We start from the raw sequence: 23,228 nt of genomic DNA, 5'->3' as shown, positions 1-23,228 counted from the left end.
TGATAGTCTGGAGACGACGTCGTGAACGGTATGCCCAATGTTGTGTACAGGAAGTCGACAGATTCAGGGGCGGAAGTTGATGTGGGGTGCTTTCTGTGGGAACAGCCGTTCCAGACCGTTCCTCCCCGGAACTCGTTCCTTTCATGGCGGATCATGGCCCATGTCTACAGTTCCATCATGGCAATGCTCGGCCGCATACCACGATGTTGACACGGAATTTCTTTTAAAACGCTGGAATCAACATCATGGACTGGCCATCGAGGTCCCCTGACCTTAATCCAATAGAGCACGTGTGGGATGCACCTGGTAGAAGGCTTCGTGGTCTTAGGAACCAACCTCAGAATTAGCAGGAACATGGCGCTGCCTTGCAAGAGCAATGGCGCAGAATCCCCAACCATGTGTTCACAAGCATCAGGCAGTCGATGAGGAGACGGTGTTTGGCAGTGGTGAATGCGCGGGGCGGCTATACACAATACTGAACTGAGAAATTTCGAATTTTTATTCTTGTGACTTGACATTCTGTATACCCATGTCTTGAAACGGCGGCGTAGCCTAATGGAACTGATTGTGGCACTGTCAGTGTGTCGATTACATCACACAGACCTCAACAATGAAATACGAACAACAATACAACCATCGTACCATCTCTTGTTCTTTTATAGTGCCCTAAAGAAAGATTGTGAAAATTCTTTTTTGACTCAGTATATATTGAACCTAATAACACGATGTGCAGTGACAATCTCCAGTGTCATATTAGAGGTTTCGACATGTGTCTCCAACCAACCATGTGTCTCCAAGAACATAATCCAGCATGTTTGAAGTGACAAACCTGGCGTTGTAATGAATGCCATAACCTACAGGGAATGAGTTTTAAAATCCCTCTCTTAAAGCTCGCTAAGATATCAACTTTCCCATATCCTACAGGTATGGGTCTGCGAGCGCATTCGGAATACTTATCCGGTTCAGTTAAGGGCAGGGCATCACGGCATTGCAACGCTAAACACCATTAGTCTCGTACGAGATCTCTTTGTCAAGTCCCTAGCGCAATCTTCCAATGCTATCCTACTGAACCTGTTTATGCCTGTTCCCTATGACAGAAAGTTCAATGAAGGGTCACGTGATATGCGATTGCTCGCTGCAGCAGAAGACAGTGGGTACTGTCCTTGGTCTGTCGTGTGAAAAGACGTGTTTTTGTTTGGGAATCCTTGGATTATCTGTCATCTGGTGTTAAGTAACGTTGAGGTATGTATTAAAACGTTTATCTACGAGGTGTGATATATGTCGTATCGAATAGTTTTAGGCTCTGGAGATGGAGAAATGTCGTCTGCTACGACCCTCTGTTTCTGTAGGCGGCAGACGTCAATTAAGATTAATGGTCACCTCCTGGACGTGCAATCGATTAATGAGTTTACTAAAGGTGTTTGGGTTGTCGGACGGCAAGATATTGGCGCATAAAACATCCTTAAAAGCAATAAAAAGCTTGTTATAACAGTTCATTCTCAGGTTTTAACTATTGGTGGAGTATATTACAATGAAATGTCTGTTTAATCGTGTAGAATTCACGTACTATACTATACAATCACTAAAACATCAGTTTTATACGTTCTTTTATGCTATCATGCCCCATATATACCCTGTGACTTTTATCACATATGGTAGACCCAACATATAGAATACAGATGCGTTGACATGTATTGGGATATATATATATATGTGTGTGTGTGTGTGTGTGTGTGTGTGTGTGTGTGTGTGTGTGTGTGTGTTTCTTTCCCAGCAATGTGTATTATGTGTCAGTGCATGTTTCTAAGACATTCAGTATGCAAGGTATCACCCTACAGACAAATTAAGAGCTCTGTGTCTCGTTCCACAAAGTGATGTCCCCGCTTAGATTATCATGTGTGTGTTAAAGCATTGGATACGAACACCAGGTCCGATTTCCTGAAAGTGGTCGTAGGTTAAGGTGAACTGAACTCGTATAACTTTACACAGACCGACGGTTGTCGTGAGGCCCAAGATTTGATTTCAACAAGCCAGTGGCCCCTTGAAAAAGGCCATGTGTCACAAGGGGTCAATCCGTCAAAAGTTGAATTTGAATTTAGATACCAATCTGTGTGTCACCCCGTCAGTAAACAGAAAGCTTAAGATTGGCGTGCAGTTCATAAAATCATTTAAAGCATTCACTGTGCGATCATACACTTTGAAAAAACCCACATGTGTGTAAAGGTTCTTATCACCCTCTCGTGCACAAGAAGTTGATAAAAACATATACTGTATGTACATATGTAAGTTGAATGGTGCCCCCTGTCGAGATCCCTGAAGTCGTTCTACACTACAGTGGTTTTGGAGATTCAATGACAGTTTCCTTGTCAATTTAGACTTAAACAAAGTTTGATGGATCACCAATAGGTACAGTGTGTCAATATCATACAAGTATACGATCAACCGGCTCTGTGGGTTTGTTTGACGTTTCACTTAGACTCAGGGCTATATTGTCCGAGCGCTATATAAGAGCATGAATACGAAAGTGTTGTCGTACATAATGGACTGTTTACCAAGTATTGACAACAACCGCAATGGAATTCGGGCATTGTTTGATCAATCAAGCACACGTTTAGTTGCGAAGTCTGACACGTCTCCTTGTGTGGGCATCAAAGTGGTTTAAGACAAGGGCCTATACTTAACATGATTAAACCGATTGCTGTGTGAGCTGTGTATGAGCTGTGTATGAGAGAATGTGTGATGTCGTTTCTATATAATGACAAGGAGTGGTGCAGTAGTCTGGTGATTACAACGTTCGTTTGACGCGGGAACGTGTAGGGTTCGATTCCCCGTATGGGAATCCCATTTTTGCATTCCCTCGCTTTGATATTCCTGGTATATTGCTAAAAGGCGGAGGTCTTCTTGTGTGGACCCGTTATACTTAAAATTGGTTTAAGACAAGGGCTCATCTTGAACAAGACTAAACCCATTGCTGATGCCACAAGCGAATGTATGATGTCGTTAAAACGTTTCTTTGTCGCGGCGAAGTCTCGGGTTCGATTCCCCACATGAATACAAATTGTGTCCCCCGCGTTGATATTCCTGGTATATTGCTAAAAACGGAGTAAAACTAAACTCACTCACTGGCTCACGTCTCATTGGGTGGCCCGTCATGCGTCAAAGTGGTTTAAGGCAAGGCCTAACTGTGAACAGGACTGAGCCTATTCGTGACGCCGCAGCCGAATATATGATGTCGTTTCTATTTAAAGGGAGTGGTGAAATACCCAGTGGTTAGACCGCTCGCTCGTCGCACCGAAGTCTCGGGTTCGATTCCCCATAGCAGTACAATGTGTGAGTCATATTTCTGTTTCCTCGCTTTGATGTACCTGGTATATTGCTGAAGATGATAAAACCACATTCATTCACTCAGCATATTAAACGGCCAGTGGCTTTATCATCTGTTCCCCATTTTCAGCCAGACTGTAGACGCTGTGTGTTTTGCAGTATGTGATACTGATCGTGTCTGTGTTGCGAGTGATTTTTAATTGTTGGCTTTTTGCACATGTGAGCATACACATATCCTAGTTTTTGATGCATGACCGAAAGTGGTGTTTAGTTGACTTAATCAAACTGTACTGGACGCGATGCCGCTTTAAGCTGAAACGTGGATTAATTTTGTCACGCTAAGGAAACAAATGTTTCATGTCTGGTGTCAGTGAACGTTAGCATGAATGCCAGTGGATGATAGTATGAATGACTACCACCGAATCAGATAGGTAACAAACGAGAGAATTAATGTACATTCATCTGCGGCAAACGTGAAATTTAAGAAATGGTTAACTATTCTTCTTTTTCCAAAGTATTATCATGGGAAACAAATTGTTTTGCTAAGATATGCAAAGTTCACAAAGTTATATTAAGAATTATATTCAATACCCTACAGTGCGAATGGATGAATTTAGTAGTTTGCAATGTTCCAGCCTGAAAGGACAGCTGATAACATCAACGGGCTTCACACATTGTATCCATGCGGAATCGAACCATGGTCTTCAGTATGACTAGACACCGCCTTCACCACTAGGCCACGCCACATGTGGTAATATTATGACAGCAAGTTAATCTTTTTCTAATTTTCTTGACAATTCCTTTTGTCCATCGTGTCAGTGCCCGTTAAGATCCGGATAAGAACTGATCTTCAGTAACACATAGAGGCGACTAGCGGCGTCGGGTGATCAGGCTCGCTGACTTGGTAGACACCTGTAATCGTATCTCAGTTGTGTAGATCGATGTTCATGCTGTTGATCACTGGATTGCCTGGTCCAGACAATTTAGAGACCACCGCCACATAGCTGGAATATTGTGCGTTGTAAAACTAAAGTCACTCACTCACCCATTGTGTCACCGATCAGAACATTTACTTCTAGAGAGTTGAGCAAACACATATGATATATAATTCTTAGGTAACCCTTGTCAGTTGGCAACAGAACAATCACACACACCACACGTCAGCACATAATTCACTCTCGCGGTCTTTTATTAATAAGAAAGTTTTGGCTGTTGACCTGTCGATATGGACAATTGGTTATTGGCAGTCTGTTCGCTGTGGAGTGTTTATCTGGAGCCGGTGTAGTTATTCCCTGGTTGTAAATCCCACTAAGGGGATCTCATATATAATAACGACAAGGCGGCGGTCCTTCTCACCGCTTCTGTACATAGTGTAGCAGTCATTGTGCTTATAATGAAATCATTCGACTGGTTAACTTGCATGGTGTGTTGGGCACTGTGATTATAATGAAGTCATTCGTGACCGGCATCGTGCACGTCGGTTTTCACAAAAGTGAAATGGACATCAGGGTTGTTAGATATCATGAATAAATATGAATCATGGGATAATCCCTGAATGTTCCATACTTCATTTTAATATTGGGACAGTCACAGTTTGAGGGTGTCAGGTTCTACACGCGTTTCGTTGGTTTGTTGTTTAAAGCCGCATTCCTCAGTATTCCAGCCATATGGCAGCGGTTTTTAAATATCCGAGTCTGGACCAGGCGATCCAGTGATCAACAGCATGAGCATCCATCCACGCAAATGGAATACGACAACAGTGAGTCTGAGCAAACGATCCAGTTAGTCGCTACTTAGGACAAGTATAGGTTCCTGATCATATCAACCCAGATCCTCGCAGGTCTAGTTGTGTTTGGAGAATTGACATATAACACACAGGAGACTGTCCAAACAAAAGGGAGTGGGTATGGATGCGGATGGGGTGTGTGTCGTGTATGCGTGTGTGTGTGGTGGTTGATGGGAGTTAGGAGGGGGATGTTATATTCCTGCTTGTCGAATAACATTCACATTAATTTCTATTAAAATTAAGTTTTGTTAAACTCTGAAAGTCTGAAACACTTTAATCCAGTTGTTGTGTAGATTCTTCCATAAGAATAAAACTCCTGTCAGTTCTGAGCGTTACTGTTACACAAGAGATTCACGGTGGGCCTCACGCCAAGGTAACGGTTCATTCATTCACACAGCAGGTTTAAGCTTTGGACGTGGTGGATCATGGTCTTAAAATAAGCACAACGTTACCCTCTCTAGACGAGGTGAATTATAATCTTAATCTAAGCACAACTTTACCCTCTCTGGACCAAGTAGATCAAATACTTTGTTTAACCACGAGGGTACTACAATCCCTTTTTGTACAATGTGAATTACATTTTTAAACTAAGCAGGACGTTGCCCTCTCTGGATGAGTTGGTTTATATTCTTAATCTGAGCACAACGTTACCCTTTCTGGACGAGGTGGATTACATTCTTTAAGCACAGCGTTACCCTCTCTGGACGAGGTGGATTACATTCTTTAAGCACAGCGTTACCCTTTCTGGACGAGGTGGATTACATTCTTTAAGCACAGCGTTACCCTCTCTGGTCGAGGTGGATTACATTCTTTAAGCACAGCGTTACCCTCTCTGGACGAGGTGGATTACATTCTTTATTTAAGCACAGCGTTACCCTCTCTGGACGAGGTGGATTATATTCTAATGTAGGCGTGACTTTACCTCAGGTGAAATTTCGCTATGGTTATTTTTTCTGCAAAGAGACATTGAAAGCTAGTCTGTCTCACAGTCCCCGTACAACATTAAATTGCCTACTGCGAAGCCTTCTCTGCAGTGCTAAGTCCCTAATGAAGCAAGTCTAGATTTCCTCAAGTTCTGGATCTCTATTCTCCCTGGGACTCATTTTCACTGAAAATGAGTTTGTTTGATACTATCAAAATTATATGTATTCCAAGACTAAGCATTAGTCTAACTGAAAAAGTTCACTTCTCTTAAGGACTTGCACAGAAAATGTAAAGTAAGTATACGACGAATGTGTAGACAGCTAGATATACGATCGTTGACTTCCTTGGCATTTTCTCTGAAAGTCCTTAAGGACAATGAATGTATTTAGCACGTACCCGTTATCAAAAGGCTCGCTACTCAGAAACGCATAATGTTATTCCTGAAACGTTTCTGATACAACTTTGGGATTTATGATAGCCCTTGAGAGCAAAGGCCCAATGTTGTCCCATGCATTCTCGAGGCCCACTTGAGCATGGTCCCCACAGAAGGCAGGTAGTTGTCAATGCATGCTTCAGATCTTTTAGGAGACCAGCAGTTCAACTCTCTCACTTGGGGTTGACATATGTAAGGCGCATTCTCTTCTTAATGGGGTAAATCTCCACATTCAAAATATCACTGGCCACATTTCATCAGTCTGCATGCTTCAATATGGTAATCGGGAATGTTCAAGCATAGTGTCTGTTTTGTGAAAAAGTAGTTAGGAAGGGGTCTTCTTTAAAGAAAGTGGTTTTAGTTCAATGTGTTTTTATAATCTTGCTTTTCTTTTGCTCATATGGCGTATGTTTTCCAGTCCCTTGCTATCCTGGTAAAATAAAGAAAGTATTTTAAGTTCTTGTGAATGCGCCGCGAACATTATTCCTATAAAAAATATTAATCATGACAGCAGTTTAATTGTGAGACCCGTGTCTACATTCAAATTTCGGACTGGTGAATTATTTTGTGGGATAGTAACTTTCAGGCCGGACTTGCTAGATTTGGAAACTAGTTTGCATGCTGGATATGAACATAAAATGTTTAGTACTCAATATACCGGATCTGAGATAAAACGTTGCAATCAGGCGTATCTTATGAAAGGCGTACACTGATATAGCATCCGCTTCTAGTAGGTTATGTATGTGTCAGCATTCGTTGCATTTGGGAATGGAATATGGAACCCCCACGGTCTCCCGTCCTTAGAAGTCTCTAGAAAATGTTCTCTCAATCAGAGTGCATCCTGCGCTACCTGTGCTACTTGTCGTCTGCTCGGCTACAGGCGAAGGTCAAGGGTTAACGTCACGTCTGCTTTGTGCCATGTTTGCACGGGGAACCCATGTTTCTGGTGGTGGTTGTATTGGTCTCGTGTATCACCCAGAAACAGCATTTCCCGCTCTGGCTACTGCTGCCATTAACTGCGCCATGCTGAGCGACAGGCTTCAGTGTCACCGGAGTAACTCCGGATCAGTTGTTCAGACAACACTGCTAGGGCACTGGGCATTTTCAAGGACACTAGCGTAAGGGAACAAAGTTGACCAATGGTTGACCAACTACTACTACTACTACTACTACTACTACTACTACTACTACTACTACTACATTCACTAGTACTACTAATGCTATTGTTGCTGTAGCTGACCTATGAAACAAAAGCACATAACCGCCAATTTGTGCATCCACTAGATTATCTCCACAATTGTCAAAACTCATCTATGTACAATATTCTAACCTGTTTTACTCATTAACAGACGCTGCACTGTTCGAAAAGGCGACACAATGACTTTTAAGTAAGAGAAAATTAAGTAGAAACATGCTGTTAATAGTATACATGTGTTCTAGTTCAATACAAACATCCCACCGATGAAGAACTTAAGAACGCAGAGAGGAATGTTCTTGACTGTATATTTGGGTTCACTTAGGATTGCGCGGACAACGAAAGACACTCTGTCTGAATAATCCCTGTGGAGATTTTAAAGTAAGATTTTGGGCGGGGGGACCACCAACTTGTGAAACCGTTTGCTCGCCATGCTGCGTTTTGGTGTCATGCATAATAGACAGGCCGATCTCTACACCGAGAAATTATCATACCCTTTCCAAACATTTTAACTTTCCGGACAACTTCGCATTCTTTATAGTTTTATCGACAACTCGGTTATTGATCCCATTGCGTGATTTTGTCCATGCTAATTAACCTTCGCCCCGGAAACCCCGCATGTGCGCTGATGCACACACGTTCCCTGTCTCTGGTAACGATTCTGTAAATAATATAAAACCACATTGTCCCAGTGTCGTGCTGTGCACAGGTGGCAATATTAATAACGTGCAGCTTATGAAAGTTTTACAGGATCTGATCATGGTACTCTTTAGCTCACCAAATGCCTTTTCCAAGACATAAAACATGACCTGAATCTGAAGAATACGATGGGTGAGAGTTAACTATTTTGACTTGGCGTTTATGATCACGGAGGAGCAGGGGGTGTCTGGTGTGTAGCAACATGACCAACTTGTCATTGAGATTATGGGCATCTGAGCAAAATAAATATATTTAATGGCTGACACACTGTTCTTTCATGTTTCTTGGATTTGGATATATATGATTAAGTATATAAGAGTCATAATGGCCTTTTGAAAACCTATTATTGAAAATCCCTCTGCTGAAAGGCGAGGAATGTTTTTCTAAAATAAAATACTAGTAACCGATAGAAGCATCTTAGAGATAGTCGAAGAAATAACCCAGCTTAGGCTCAGCCGTTTTGACATGGCCTTATCTTTATATTTGGTGAAAATACTGCATACATAAGGTCTCCGTTGATGATACAGATCCTTTGGATCAAGATATGGACCTGGGCATTGCTCCTCAAGGGATCTTAGTTTAAGGACGATATTCCATGGTTTAACATAGACGTCTGACTATCATACAGCTTAGAACCTTTTGTGGAAGGAAACGCGGCCGTGTGGTCCTTGAGTGACTGCGTTTGGTTTTACACTGTTTTAACAATATTCCAGCAACATCACGGCTGAGGACACTAGAAATAGGCTTCACACATTGTACCTGTGTGGGGAATCGACACAGGATCTGCGTAAGGAACGAACTACGATCATGCTACCCCTTGAGTACTTTAACAATATACATTATTGCATCAAAACAAGAAACATTGGCCATGGAAAACAATGATCTAGCACAAAGACATGAATCAGTAGTGTAATAAAAGTTAGTGTTGTAGTAATAGAGGAAGAAGGACACGTGTAATACTGATTTAATCACAGGTAGGAAAGAACTGTTGATAAGAACGCTCATACGTACGAAATGACAGGTGTGATCACCATTGAGGATTGGCGCACAGAGAAGACATACGGGGTCCGTTTCACAAAGCGATCGTTGCGCTACGTTGTCTGTGTTTAAGTATGGGAGTTACGATCACCTTTGTGAATGGTGCCCAGGACTTTGCGTGTCTCACGGACCTTCTACGTCTTTATCTCACAACGGTCAGGGAAACGCCATGGTTCAGTATTACGTGACGTACGCCTGAGTTACATACTGTGCGTTAATCAGTGTGTCCATCTGTGAAAACATTTCCACCCATATCAGTCAAAACACGTTAATTTGAGAAATGCCTCAGTAATCGATCATTTTACTGGTGCTTTACTCACTGTGTGCATTGTCGGCGTGGTCGCGGGCGGTGCTGGTGTATTATATTTTCTGCGTTGATGTTGAAACGAAGGAACTGCTGTACATGTGTCTTGCTGTCCTGGTGTACTCATATGTGTCAAGTGTAATGTAAATTTCAATATAAAGCATACAGGGTCATCCATCTCCAGCCAAATGAAGGTTCACTAGAAGTCGCACGGACAAGTAGAATATTTTTAGGTAATTTTACCATTCCATTTATATATATGTAATATATGTACCACTCGGCTGAGGGTCCTTTTGAGAGTGCAGTGTAATTAAAGGTACACTCTATCATATTTTGGCAGCCCGGAATAATTACCAGAACTATACTTCTATAAACGACTTTATAAAAGGCGTGAATACTCAATGTCATGTAGAAAATGGTCAGATGTAAGGCATCTTACACTTCCTCAGTAAAGCATAGGCGCTAGTGCTTTTTCTGGGTTAGTCCGATCCCAGTTCGAATCCAGGCTTTCAGAGTCAGACACCTAATGGTCAGCACACAATGTCAACTACCTAACCCACTCAGCCTCGCGGTTTCTGCAAAATGGCGTTCAGTACAGGCAAGTAACTGTTTAAAAATTGTTATTCAGAAGTGTATTCTAAAAACTATTTGACTCCTGCGACTAAATCCGTTGCTGCTATATGAGCTCATTTCAAGAAAGAGAATGTGACCTGTCTCACTTTCTCAATACTATTATACTTGTAAAATTATATCTGCAAATGAGATCAGTTATAATATTTAATGAGTGTTATGTACAGGTATGTCTATATGTGTAACGACACAAAATTGTAAATTAGTTCATTTTGTAAACTATCACAAAATATTTGACATGATCAGCCTTTGAAGAGTAACTCTGGCCAGAGGGGTTTGTGTTTAAATCCTGGGATCAGCCTTTTAAATCTAAACGGCAAACGTCGACATAGCTATTGTGCTTGAGGTACCCCAGACTGACTGGAAGTGTTCACGTCAACAATACTGTTCATTCATGTGGAGGAAACCGATCCGTTTTGGCTACTAGCCAAATGCAGGTACTGTAGAGGTATTACATACGGTGCTGAGGGCGAATATGTAAGCCGAGTGCAATGACGTAGCCGAACATCTGTTTGTGACCTTGAGTAATGTTTCTGATGCCTTTTACATACTTTCCAAACGAATAGTATTATCATTTGTAGTTGGACGTCTGGACGTCTTACATTCGTTGTAAAACTCTTCATTCAAGCTTACATGAACACACACATCAGTGACGACTTCAGTTTGTTTCCGTCGACAACGGTGGACATGTTACAACATCTCCGACATCGGGCGTGTTGTATTGTATGTCCACATGTGCATCGTATGTCACTGATACGGCGAGGACAATACAAAATAAATGATGGGCCTAAGCAATGTTTACATGCCATCGTTTTGTTAAACGTTAGCAAAGACAGTGTAAAACATCAGAAATAACGAAGAACTGGGCGACAGATCATGAACTATTTCATGGCTAAAAGCTTGACTGGGTCTGCTATGACGAAACAGGGCCACAGGACATGGGATATTTCGTTGCTGAAAACTGAATTGGGTCTGCTGTAACGAAATAGGGCTACAGTACAGTGTTTCATGGCTAAAATTCAGACAGGGTATGTTATAATGGGCCAGGACTACAGATCATGCAATACTGTCATAGTTAGAAGTGTGCCAGCTATAATGGAGCAGGGTAAAGACTGGGTCTGCACTAATGGACTAGGGCAACAGGACATGTAATATTTCATAGCTGAAAGTAGACTAACAACTAGTCTCTGAAATGAACATACTTTACGTAAAAAACCGTTCGTAGTGAAAAGCAATAATCTAGACTTGCCACATTTTCTAGACTTGCGTGAGCTTTCTCGGATATATTTACTTGAGGGTCTGTACGACAGACTAAGCTAAAAGCTGCATTGGGGCTTCTATAACGAAACAGGTCTGCAGGACATGCAATATTTCATAGCTAAAAGCTGCATTGGGCCTTCTATAACGAAACAGGGCTACTAGACAGGACATGCAATATTTCATAGCTAAAAGCTGCATTGGGCCTTCTATAACGAAACAGGGCTACTAGACAGGACATGCAGTATTTCATAGCTAAAAGCTGCATTGGGGCTTCTATAACGAAACAGGGCTGCAGGACATGTAATATTTCATAGCTAAAAGCTGCATTGGGTCTTCTATAACGAAACAAGGCTGCAGGACATGTAATATTTCATAGCTAAAAGTTGCATTGGGCCTTCTATAACGAAACAGGGCTACTAGACAGGACTTGCAATATTTCATAGCTAAAAGCTTAACTATGTCTGCTATAATGAAACAGGATTACAAGGCATGTACTATTTCACAGCTAAAACCGTAAGTGAGTCTGCTATAACGGGCCAGTGCTACAGGACATGTAATATTTTATAGCTACAACCGTAACCGGGTCTGCTGTAACGAACAGGGCTACAGGAGATGAAATACTTTATAACTAAAAGGAATTTCGTTTGCTGTAACGGCCATGCAATATGTCATTGCTAAAAGCTCTTCAGCGTCTGGGTCTGGTATATGGAAAAGAGTAGACTTAATGTATAATGTGGTTTGTCAGCGTCTTTAATATGTTAATCTGCATTTGTCCTGCTTAGCGCAAGTTCCGGGTTACTATATGGTATATAACAGGCTGCACCATATCTTTAGTGTTGATACAATAAAACGCAATAATCTTTCTTACACAAAACAAAGCGTGTCTCATTATTCACCGTTCGCAAATCCGCGATTCAGTTATATACCTACATGTAAGAAATACATTAATTACATTAGAAATATGACTCGACAGCTCAGCATGTGATAAATATTAATACCCATGGTCACGTGATCTGTCAGTTATGAATAAATATGATATATATATTTTAACCGTATCATTGTTACTTGACTTGGGGTTTTATTGATCAATAGAGACATACACGAGCCGGACAAACTCGGTCATGTGATAATGCATATGTCTCCCCACTTAGCGTTTTACTTAGGGTGTATCGACCTCTGCTAGCTGTCGAAGGGTTCGCCGGCCCTGACCCAGCATAGAGCATACGGCACAGACTGAAAGAGAAGTGCTTCCTCCATCCAGCGTTCGCATTTCGGATTATCCCAGATTTCGAGGCGTTTTGGTTTCGATGCTGACATTTCTTCACGTTATGACGTCCCTGATTGGTAAATATTTTCCCATATTTACACGTGAACCCCCAATATATAGCGTATGTTACATATTCATATGTTGAGTGCTTGGCTTTTAAAACAATTGAATCTGATACACAATTTACTTTTGGGGTCAAAATCAAACATTGTTATGTTGGTGTAATATTCCACAAATTGTGATGTATATTAAACTACATTAGCCACCAGATCTTTAATATTCATTTATTTCAAATTTAAAATCACAATCCGAAATACTGCTGCACATATTTTATTATTTTAAGGTCGGTAGTCTTCTCATGTTTTCGTACATTATTTATGTTGCTGCCAAGGCGACATTATGCCCGGGAGGTATTTCCGTTTGAGAAAAATTCAAAAGTTTGATTTCAATCTCATCTGTGTAGGTGCTGTTGTTCATTATTTATGTAACATGAAAAAGTTTTAAAAACTATCCACAGCATAACTGTTTGTCATGAAGGTAATTCTGTTGGTTGCATTCGTGAAATGTCTGTACATACCCTTGACTCTATTGAGATCCTTTAAATCATTCAAGCATTATTAACTGTGTCTGTAAAAGGTTTGATGTAAATGACAAGCAACTATAATGTCTCGATATTAGACACATGTGACATAAAACTCGAGACTCGAAATATACTGCGTTGAATGCCAAGGTGTGATATCGATATTTGCACCGGTATCTTGGCAACGAAATAATAATTCAATAAAAACAAATATAAATATTTGCATTGAGCGTGTATTTAAAGAAGGGACAGATATGTGAACAGCACTTATGAAATCGATATTTTGATATGCCGTAATTTTGTGGACGTAAGGCTTAATTAAACAGTAACGGTGGGTGTTTATAAGTCGATAAGAACTCCATGATCCACCCGCGTTGTAGACAATACGTGTCACAGCATCAACACAACAAAGAAGATTATCGATTAGTATGCGTCAGGTGGATGGCAGTCGGGTTATCTACACCTGTGCTGTAACTCATTCGCGGCACAAATTGTAATTGTCACCCCGTTAATCTGACATGCGCGACATGGACTTCCGCCAGACTGTGTTTGTGGATATTAAGTACAGATTACTGGGATTGAGTTTCATATCAACGGGAATCACAGTTAAAGCTATTAAAGTCATGATTTGTTGCCAGATAGCATTAATCACTTAATCGTATTGGTCTTCTCCATGCGAAAGCTGTTAAATAACCAACGCGTAATATTATCAAATTCCACTTCCTGATAATAATGATACACCGGAACTGAACCAGTTGGAACACCTTTGGGATCATATAGTGCCCCGGCTTCTATTTGTCACTTTACGTCTCCCTTTTTGCTTTCAACAACGAATCACATCTGTCAGTTTCTATTGTCGCGTCCATTTCTGGTGTTCTCCGCCCTGATGTTGCTGGGAAATCGCGAAAGGCGGCGTTAAAACAAACTCAGCCTGTCAGTTCTATTTTAGCATGTACTTCAACGTAGCTGGTCCTTAATTGTGTAACGAACTTAGGACATGACCAACAAATGTCTACGTTCCTTTTGCATTCGTTATCAGCATGTTTCACTATTTAAGAGCACGCTTCTGAGACGGACATTAGCTTGCTTGTTGCTCATATTATCGACCACTGGTTTGTCTTGTTCAGACTCAAACCAAGTAAAGTCACCCCGACTCATGCGATCGGTATTGTTTGTTTCAAAACAACACTCAAAATGATTGATTTCTGAAGAAATACTAGTTTTATCACGAATTTATATAAAAAGACTTTGTGTCACACTGCACGAACTTTCCTGTTTGTAGTTTTTGTAGCTCGAAAGCAAGAGTTGATGGTTCGCTTACTGAACAACGGATGAGGTAGTCCAGTGGTAAAAAGTTTGCTGTCCTGGTTCGATTCTACATTGTTGCTAGATGTTGGTGATGATGATTTGCACTAATACTTCGCAGCAATCACATTTTGTTGGCTAGGACTTTGGGCTTCTGGAGGCAGTTTTGAGTCTGCTTTTGATTGTTGCCACATTCGGGGAAAGTTTCATGTGGTCTGGAAGTTGATTCCACTGTGTGGGAGCAACAAATTGGAAAGTCCCTTTTCCCAAGGTACTCATTCTTACAGAGGGACAGTCAGTAGATGTTGCTGGGATCTAAGAGTCCTTGAAGGTGTGTAGGATTAATGAAGGTCACACAGGTAGGCCGGGGCTAGATTTTTAGCTCTTGTGGGCATACATAAGAATCTTAAAATGCATGGGTTCCCAAATAGCAGCATGTAAAACCCATTACTGGAATCCCAGCTCAGTCCCTCTATGCTTGCAGAGCCAATGTACCTTGTAATATGATCTCACCGAGGCATCATCAGTGACGGGCGTTTGTTTTACAGCCACCTCAACAGGTGCTCACCACAATAACCAGACTACTCAAAATTTAGAGTATGTCAGCACTGACATCCAAGACTCGGTCACCTTTCATTTGTTGCTCACAATATTTATGATGCTGTATGTCAAACCTGTGTCCAGGCAGACCACGTTCAAATTGACATCGGGGTGAGTGGGTATCTTAGTGATCAAAGCATTCGCTGGTCATGCCGAAGACGGCCCGGTTCGATTTCTCACAGGGGCACAGCGTCTAAAGCCAATTTCTGGTGTCCCCTGTAGCGATATTTCTGGTAACTATTGACATGATTTGTATAAGCAAACCCTTATATGGCTTCACTGCTTCTTGCCACGTGTTCAAAGCCTTACACCATCACACGATAAGCACCTAATTTCATCATTAGTAGAGTGAATTAGTAATCAGCATGTAAAATTCACGAGGGATGAGGCAATGGAATGACCTGTACTTGAATATTATAGCACCATTTGCTATCCGAAAGAGTGAAAACAGATTTACGAACGGTTAGCAGTTTTCCTGTAAATCAGGTCGGGCGACATCAGAAATAGGTTTCACACTTGTACCCAATGATGTGGGGAATCGAACCCCCGTCTTCGACGCGACGAGCGAACACCTTAACCATTGGGCTACCCCAACCGCCTCCTGTGATTTTACACTTTTAAATATACTGAATATAGGAAACACATAATGCCGTGTATATTCTGTCCCGTGTACTAGTAGTTAATTCAAACACCAAATCACGTCCGTCATTTTCTATTGTAGCGCATATATATTACCCGAAAACGTAGGTGGCCCTTAATTCTGAAATGAACTTTAGGTATCACAAGTAAATTTCAACCAGTTATTGGCATTCGTTACAAGCACGTTTCATTGTATAACAGCACCCTTCTGTGACTGACATTACTCCATCACAACCTGGTTGCTGCTCACATTATCGACCACTAGTTTGTATGATTAAGGCTCTAGCCATGTAAATTCACTCTGACTCATGCAGTCGGCCATGCATGTTAACAGTACTGTGAAATGTTTGGTTTCTGAAGAGAGACAAATGATATATATGATATCAGTTTATAAATGAAGTACTATGTGTCGTGTATGAACGGAATCGGAACACGCTGTTTCCTTATCAACGTGATGTTTCAGAAGGGTAAATATACTGATGGAAACAAATAAGGGAACACCACTTCATCGGAGTGTTCTTTATTTATTGTCAGATTCTCACTCACAGTGCGATACAAGGCTTGTGGAGAAACCTGGAAAAGGATAAAGGAACACATGTACGTTCATATGTTCCCTTATTTGCTTCCCTCAGTATACATTCATGGTCTAATGACCTTCACGTATTTCCCTACAGAGGACGGACCCAGGGCGAACGCTGGGGAAACTGCCTCGTCCGAGGCTGTGGTGTCTGAGGGCAAGGAGGACACAAGGACCGAAGAGGAAGAACTTCCGGCCATGGAGAATCGACCAGCTGCCGTATGCAGATACCGGTGGGCGAAGACCGTCCCCACCACGTCTGCTGAAGTGATCTTCTTCTCATCCAACAAGCCTGTAAGTACGACAGTCGAGGGTCTTTAAGAACGTATCGCTGATATAGTCGTGTTTCAATGTTGTTTCGACAAAAAAGTTGATTTTTTTATTTGTTTCACGCCGCACTCAGCAACATTCCAGCTGCATCGCGGTGGTCTGTAAATAATCGAGTCCGGACCACTCAATCCAGTGATAAATAGCATGAACATCGATCTACGCTAATGAGTAACAAATTAGTTAGCGAGCCTGACCACCCGTTTCCTTTAGTCGCCTCGTACAACAAATATGGGATGTTGATGATCACTTTTAACCCGGATCTTCAAAAGGAGTCAAGATAGTCATGGCAAAGGTCGTAAGACAGGCAGAGGTAGAGACGTTACTAGTACAGTTTAACCTTGAATAAAATCGGTCCGGACACCATTCCACAACACCAGGAATGGCAGAGAACTAAACCAGCAATAGGAATACCGTTGGGATTGGTCGTCATGTGACAGCGAGAGACGCTCCAGTTTAAAACCTGAATGAACTGACCCTGCAGGAAGATCTTGAGGCATTAGGAATCCCCTCTGCCAATAAAACATCAGCACCAACTGCTTTTGGCAGCTTTGTTGTGTTTGTTTTTACTGGCAAACAAGGATAAGTTGAGCACCGACCTGACAGCTGACCGGTATTCGCATGCCTGAGTGCCCCCGACCAGCGCTTGCCATTGTGTGCGACGGAGCCCAGGTTGTCAACGGTCACGTGTGATCTCGTCAGAGTCTAGTAGCAAGGCGTGTACAGCTACCTGCACTAGCCTACATCCTTTTGACAATTGGGTTTGCTCACATCATATCATTTTAATGAAGCACACATTTGAAAGGTCGGTATTGTATGACTAATGCCCGCGTACATATATATTTATTTGATAAGTTCTATATACCACCCGGATATAAATCATGCTGCCGGCACATATTAGCGTGAGCCTCACCAGAATTTGAATGTTGTGTTGTGTGTTATACCACAAGAAGGCGGTATATCACCCCCGTGTCATTAGAAGTAGCGTTAGATGGATCCGTTATCAACCGCGTGATATACTGCTCACTCGGTATTGTACAGGGTGGATATAGAGATTAGTGCGTACCTCTTCCCGACCCTGTATCCCAAGAACGGGTTTCTTATCTGTGATGTAGAGCACTAGTGATCGCTCAGTCTGTGTTTATCATCATACCCTGAGCCGCACTATTCTAAACGGTGTTTACCGTTTAGTGCTACTTTGGGGCGGTGGACGATGTGTTTGCCCGTCGCGCCTAAGACCCCTGTTTGATTCCCACAGTATGGGTACAATATGAGATGCTAATTTCTGGTGCTCCCGACGTGTTATTGCATATATTGATCCTACAATCAATTTGTGGATAACCCGTTTATAATAAACAAAAACTAATTGTAAAACCATATTGACAACTATAAGTATATTATAACTTTGATAATGTGGGCCACATATAACTATTAACACACTACCTGACAAGCCCATACATTGGAATATGGCTCTTTAGTGCCAACTGAAGTCTATAAGAAAGTCACTATTAATCTGCTTCTCTCCAATAATGTCGTATCCCTGCAACGGGTTATGGCATTACCCCGTTACTTGTGTAAAAAACACAGAAAATGCAGAATTTTTAATTGCGTTTTCCTCAGCTATATATACAGAGTAAGGTATAGCTGTATACAGTGTCTATAAAGTAAACACTGAAACTTTAATTGATTGCATTTTTATCGACTGTGTAAAAACGTATGCAACTGCGATACAGGATTAAAGAAGACATTTAGACTTTAATGATTGTAAAAACCTGCAACTGTACACACAACATGCTCTGCTCAATCCTGCAACTGCACAAACGACATGCTCTGTCAATCTTAACAGATGTCCGATTTCACTGATCAAGGTTCTCTGTATGCCGTTGCCGAGGACGGAGTTCATAGCCTTACTACTTGGCGTTACAGTCGCTGCACTTCATGTAGTCGCGTTACCACAGCGGAAATACAAAGACCAATCTATTGTCATCAGTTATGCACGTGGAGTAGGGGGTATTGCTATGTCATCGGTTTTATTACAAAGAGAAGATATGAGAGTGTGCAATTATAATAAGTCTTCATATCATTTAGAGCTGATACCAGATCGTTAAGGGTATTGATATTTCATGATGCTCAAAGGCTAAGCTTGACTATCTTGGCTAACAACGATGTTTAAAAAAACGGCACATTTTCTTTCAGTCCAACACAGCTTTAGGGCGATTAAAATATACCATCGTACAGACGCTCAGAATGCTGACCACTGTCTTGTCCAGACTCAGTAATTTACAGACCAGTGCCATACAGCTGGAATACCTCTGAGTGTGGCGTTACATAAAAACATTCAGCAATTGTTTTTTAGCAGTTTTACAGTAATATCACGACTGGGAACACCAGAAATGGGATTCGCACATTGTGACCATGCGGTTAGTCGAACCCGGGTCTTTCGCGTGACGAGCGAACACTTTAACCACTAGGCTACCCTGCCATCTCTATGTCTGTCTAGCATTCCATATTGCCATAACATGCCAGATATACCTTGCTTGTCGTGTAATACTGTTATGTGCTTCTGTTACATGGTGGATATGAACGAATAGTGACCAATGTAGTATATATATAAAAGTCACATCTGTACTTGTCCCCAGAACGAACCAGTGGTGTTGTCGTGGAATGACGCGCAAGCCGTCTTCTACTCCGTGGAGATGCAGGTGCCGAGTGGTGATTTCCATGGCAACCTGGTCGTAGAAGGCACTACCTACCCTGTGGAGGACCACAATGTCCGACCCTACACGTTCGAGATCGACCTCTACATCAAAGACGGTAAGGCTCCCTCTTTAGAACATGCACCACCACCCCTTCTCTCTCCCTCCCTCCTCTCTCTCTCTCTGTCCCTCTCTCTCACACGCACGCACATACACACACGCACACGCACGCACCGCTTCCCTTAACAATAATGGCAATGATAAAATTATCTATACATTAACACTCCCCTTAACATAAAAAACAAACATTAAACATAATAAACCAAACAAAAAAACGTGCTACAGAATCCGCCATTATAGTGTCCAACAACTAATATCTTGTTAACTTGCTGAATGCTGAACAATACAGGTAGTTTCGTGTCATCTTTTTGGGAGTCATCTTTAGAATATTTAGATTATTTTGGTCATAACACAATAGATCGAGGAATTACCAAATTAGCAAACGCGGACCACAAATAAGATGAAAGATGTTTCATGTAGACAGGACATACATGCTCGCCGGATGGGCGAGTGTCTAAAGTCAATTTGGGATAGGTTTATTATGTACTTTCAAACATGGGTTGGCTACCCGCCGTCTTCGCATGTAGAACGCAAAGACACAGAAGAAACAGGACGTCATGACATTGTCCGTGACGTCACGTTACCTTGTCAAAGTGGTATTTTGCCCTTGGGCATCGTATGAAAATATGAACCCCGATATGTTCGCCCTCGTAGGTAATAAATGATATACGCGACCACCTGTTTCTTAGTTCGGGAAACCGATGTCAGTGTATATATTTTCTATCACTTGTATGACAGCGTGAAAATGCTACAGGGGAAAAGGAAGTTTACACCTATGTTTGATGGTAGATAGAAGTGACTAAACAAGACATAGTTTTTCGAAGGTTTTGTATTTGGCACGGGTAGCATAGGTGCATTTTCTATCTTCGGTTTACCTTATTTCGAGGTTTGTTTTCAGTTGAGAGTAACGCTAAACATTTTGGGCAAATCCGGTTTTCATGCATATTCCATTTAATCCTGCAATGAAGATCCTGAGATCCAGGTTTCATGTATACATGCACATTGTATAGTACCATTTAATCCTGCAATGAAGACACCCCTGAGATCCAGGTTTCATGTATACATGTACATTGTATAGTATCATTTAATCCTGCAATGAAGACGCCCCTGAGATCCCGATTTCATGTATACATTGTATAGTACCATTTAATCCTGCAATAAAGACGCCCCTGAGATCCAGGTTTCATGTATACATTGTATACCATTTAATCCTACAATGAAGACGCCCCTGAGATCCAGGTTTCATGTATACATTGTATAGTACCATTTAATCCTGCAATGAAGACGCCCCTGAGATCCAGGTTTCATGTATACATTGTATAGTACCATTTAATCCTGCAATGAAGACGCCCCTGAGATCCAGGTTTCATGTATACATTGTATACCATTTAATCCTACAATGAAAACGCCCCTGATCGAGCTGCTAGATCCACGATATTTAGGTACAGTTATAAAGATTTATCACAGTTCAGTTCAGTGGATTATCGGATTGGCGCCGACTAGATCATTGAGAGTTTACCCTAAATTTCGCCAGCTTGCATTTCCTCACTCCGGGAATAATAGGTTATTTATGGTGTTATGTCTACATGCCGGTCACGACTTAATCGAACAGAGGATATATTTAAAAGTCGTTAAGTTAAAACCTTTCGAAATAAAAGAACCGAGTGAGTACTGAGCAATCATGGCCATGCCGATTAAAAGAAATCCTACATTTGAGTAGGTAGGCAGGCTTATGTAGCGCATTTATCCAGCTTTCGCTTTCCACGACAGATACAAATAATTACATGGTGGTAATTGGTGTTCAAATGCATTTATACGAACATTGAATCAATAATCAGCTCAGTGACTACACCTGTGACCCAGGGCGACATTTGATCACCAAGGAATAATCTACTCGCCTTTGTACAAGTTCGCCCTGAAACCTCAGTTCATTAACGGTACATACAACCTAATTAGAATATCAATGGGAGCTGATTACGTGATACAGTTTACCAATCCGATTCCGTTTCCTGTACGTAGAAGCGGTACTTTCACAGCAACCCGCAAGCACATGCCGTGACGACAGGCGGTAATTTGTAAACAATCTATTTGCCAGGGCTCGATCACAAATAGCTCAGCTATCTCACAATCGTTGCAGAAGGAAGGTAAGGCTTGTTGTGAAAAACGTAACAGTTCATTTGTAAAATGTGTATTATGATATCAGTGTTGTGTCATGTTGGAAATATCGCATATATGTGCGTTAGTCGCGTGTTAGAACTTGCTTAGTTACAACATGTCGGCAAGGTTAGCAGTGGTCGGGTTTACTTAAATGTCAGATTGAACTTAGCACGGACGTGGTCGCGTACAGTGGTCAGTAAGATGAAACGAAGAGGTATTTTCGTGTGCCATCTTGTGTTTGAAATATTAATCATGTTTCACATTCGTTACGCTAACGTTTCTTGTGGTTGATAAGTTCGATTTATGCCGCTATTTATATCTCCCTATCTCAGTAAAGATAACCCACTATAATGTAACAAGAGTGGAACTTGAAAATGGCCAGAGATTTCACGAATCGACAAGATACCCCAACGTCTAACAGTACAGTATAATGAATTAATAATAGTAGAATTATATTAGTTTGGGAAAACTTGACCCTCGACTTCAACTTTTTTCAAAACTATTTTCAATGACATGAAAATCTCAAAACTCATGATACTTAAAAATATATTTTTTCCCAATTTGAAATTTTAACTGCGCTATTGCATAATATTGATATTTGGACCAGCTTTTTGGACAAGTTTGTACAAGTATACACTTATATGTAAATGGAAAATTGGCTGTAGGATATACAGTAGTAGATTGGTTACTATCCATCTCAGCATTCATGGTTGGGCCAAAATTGGCAGACATTGGCTGAACCTTGGGCCAATGTCAGCATGCTATCTAGGTAAGCATAATTAATTACAAAATTCAAATAAGCATCTGATTTCTTAATAATTAATTGAAACAATTTTTTCTTTTGTTTTCGTTTTTCTTCTTTTTTTTTATATAAAGAATGGAAGGAAAGGAGAGATAAGGAGAGCGAGAAAAGGAAAGAGAAAAGGAAAGAGTGCAGCATAGAAAAAACTCTGTTAGTTTGTAATTTAAAATTTTAAACTTAGCAAATGTTTATCACTTTTTATCTCTCACTTGTATGAATTGTTGCGTAAATAACTCATCATCATGATGCATGCATATATTTGTGTACATTTGTTAATATTGTATATTCTTTTCTCTTGTACCACCAGTGGCGGTTTTATGAGAATAAAAAAGTTGAAGTTGAAGTCATTTTGAAAGAGAGAAAACAATTATCTTTTGAAATCTAGGTCATCTTCACTGAAGATATATTTTTCCAAATGGTAGTGATGTTTTATGAAATAGAAAAGTGGATCAAAACGTAATTCCACAGAGGTATATCTTGTTGTATTGATGTATTGCATGGCAATGATAAAAATAACTGGTTACTGATCCACTTGAGTGAGGGTCCCCCAGTAAAAACTTTGTGA

General features: G+C 41.1%; 1 protein-coding gene across 5 annotated transcripts in view; it reads left to right on the top strand.

Annotated features, from left to right (window-relative positions):
* Positions 1–23,228, top strand: part of LOC137286195 (myosin heavy chain, striated muscle-like) — a 52,315-nt gene that overhangs the window by 6,000 nt on the left and 23,087 nt on the right. For 3 of the 5 annotated variants that reach the window (XM_067817907.1, XM_067817906.1, XM_067817905.1), the window contains exons 2-3: positions 16,659–16,855; positions 19,528–19,702. In XM_067817907.1, the coding sequence (XP_067674008.1) occupies positions 16,659–16,855; positions 19,528–19,702 (372 nt within the window). Of the gene's footprint in view, positions 1–1,127; positions 1,243–16,658; positions 16,856–19,527; positions 19,703–21,748; positions 21,849–23,228 lie in introns of those variants that run through there. The other 2 variants (XM_067817908.1, XM_067817909.1) reach the window with 2 other exon arrangements.

Source organism: Haliotis asinina, chromosome 6, assembly GCF_037392515.1.
Source record: "Haliotis asinina isolate JCU_RB_2024 chromosome 6, JCU_Hal_asi_v2, whole genome shotgun sequence".
In the NCBI taxonomy this organism is placed as follows: domain Eukaryota; kingdom Metazoa; phylum Mollusca; class Gastropoda; order Lepetellida; family Haliotidae; genus Haliotis; species Haliotis asinina.
Note: the sequence above shows the minus strand (reverse complement) of the source record. Positions and strands in the feature narration are given on the sequence as shown.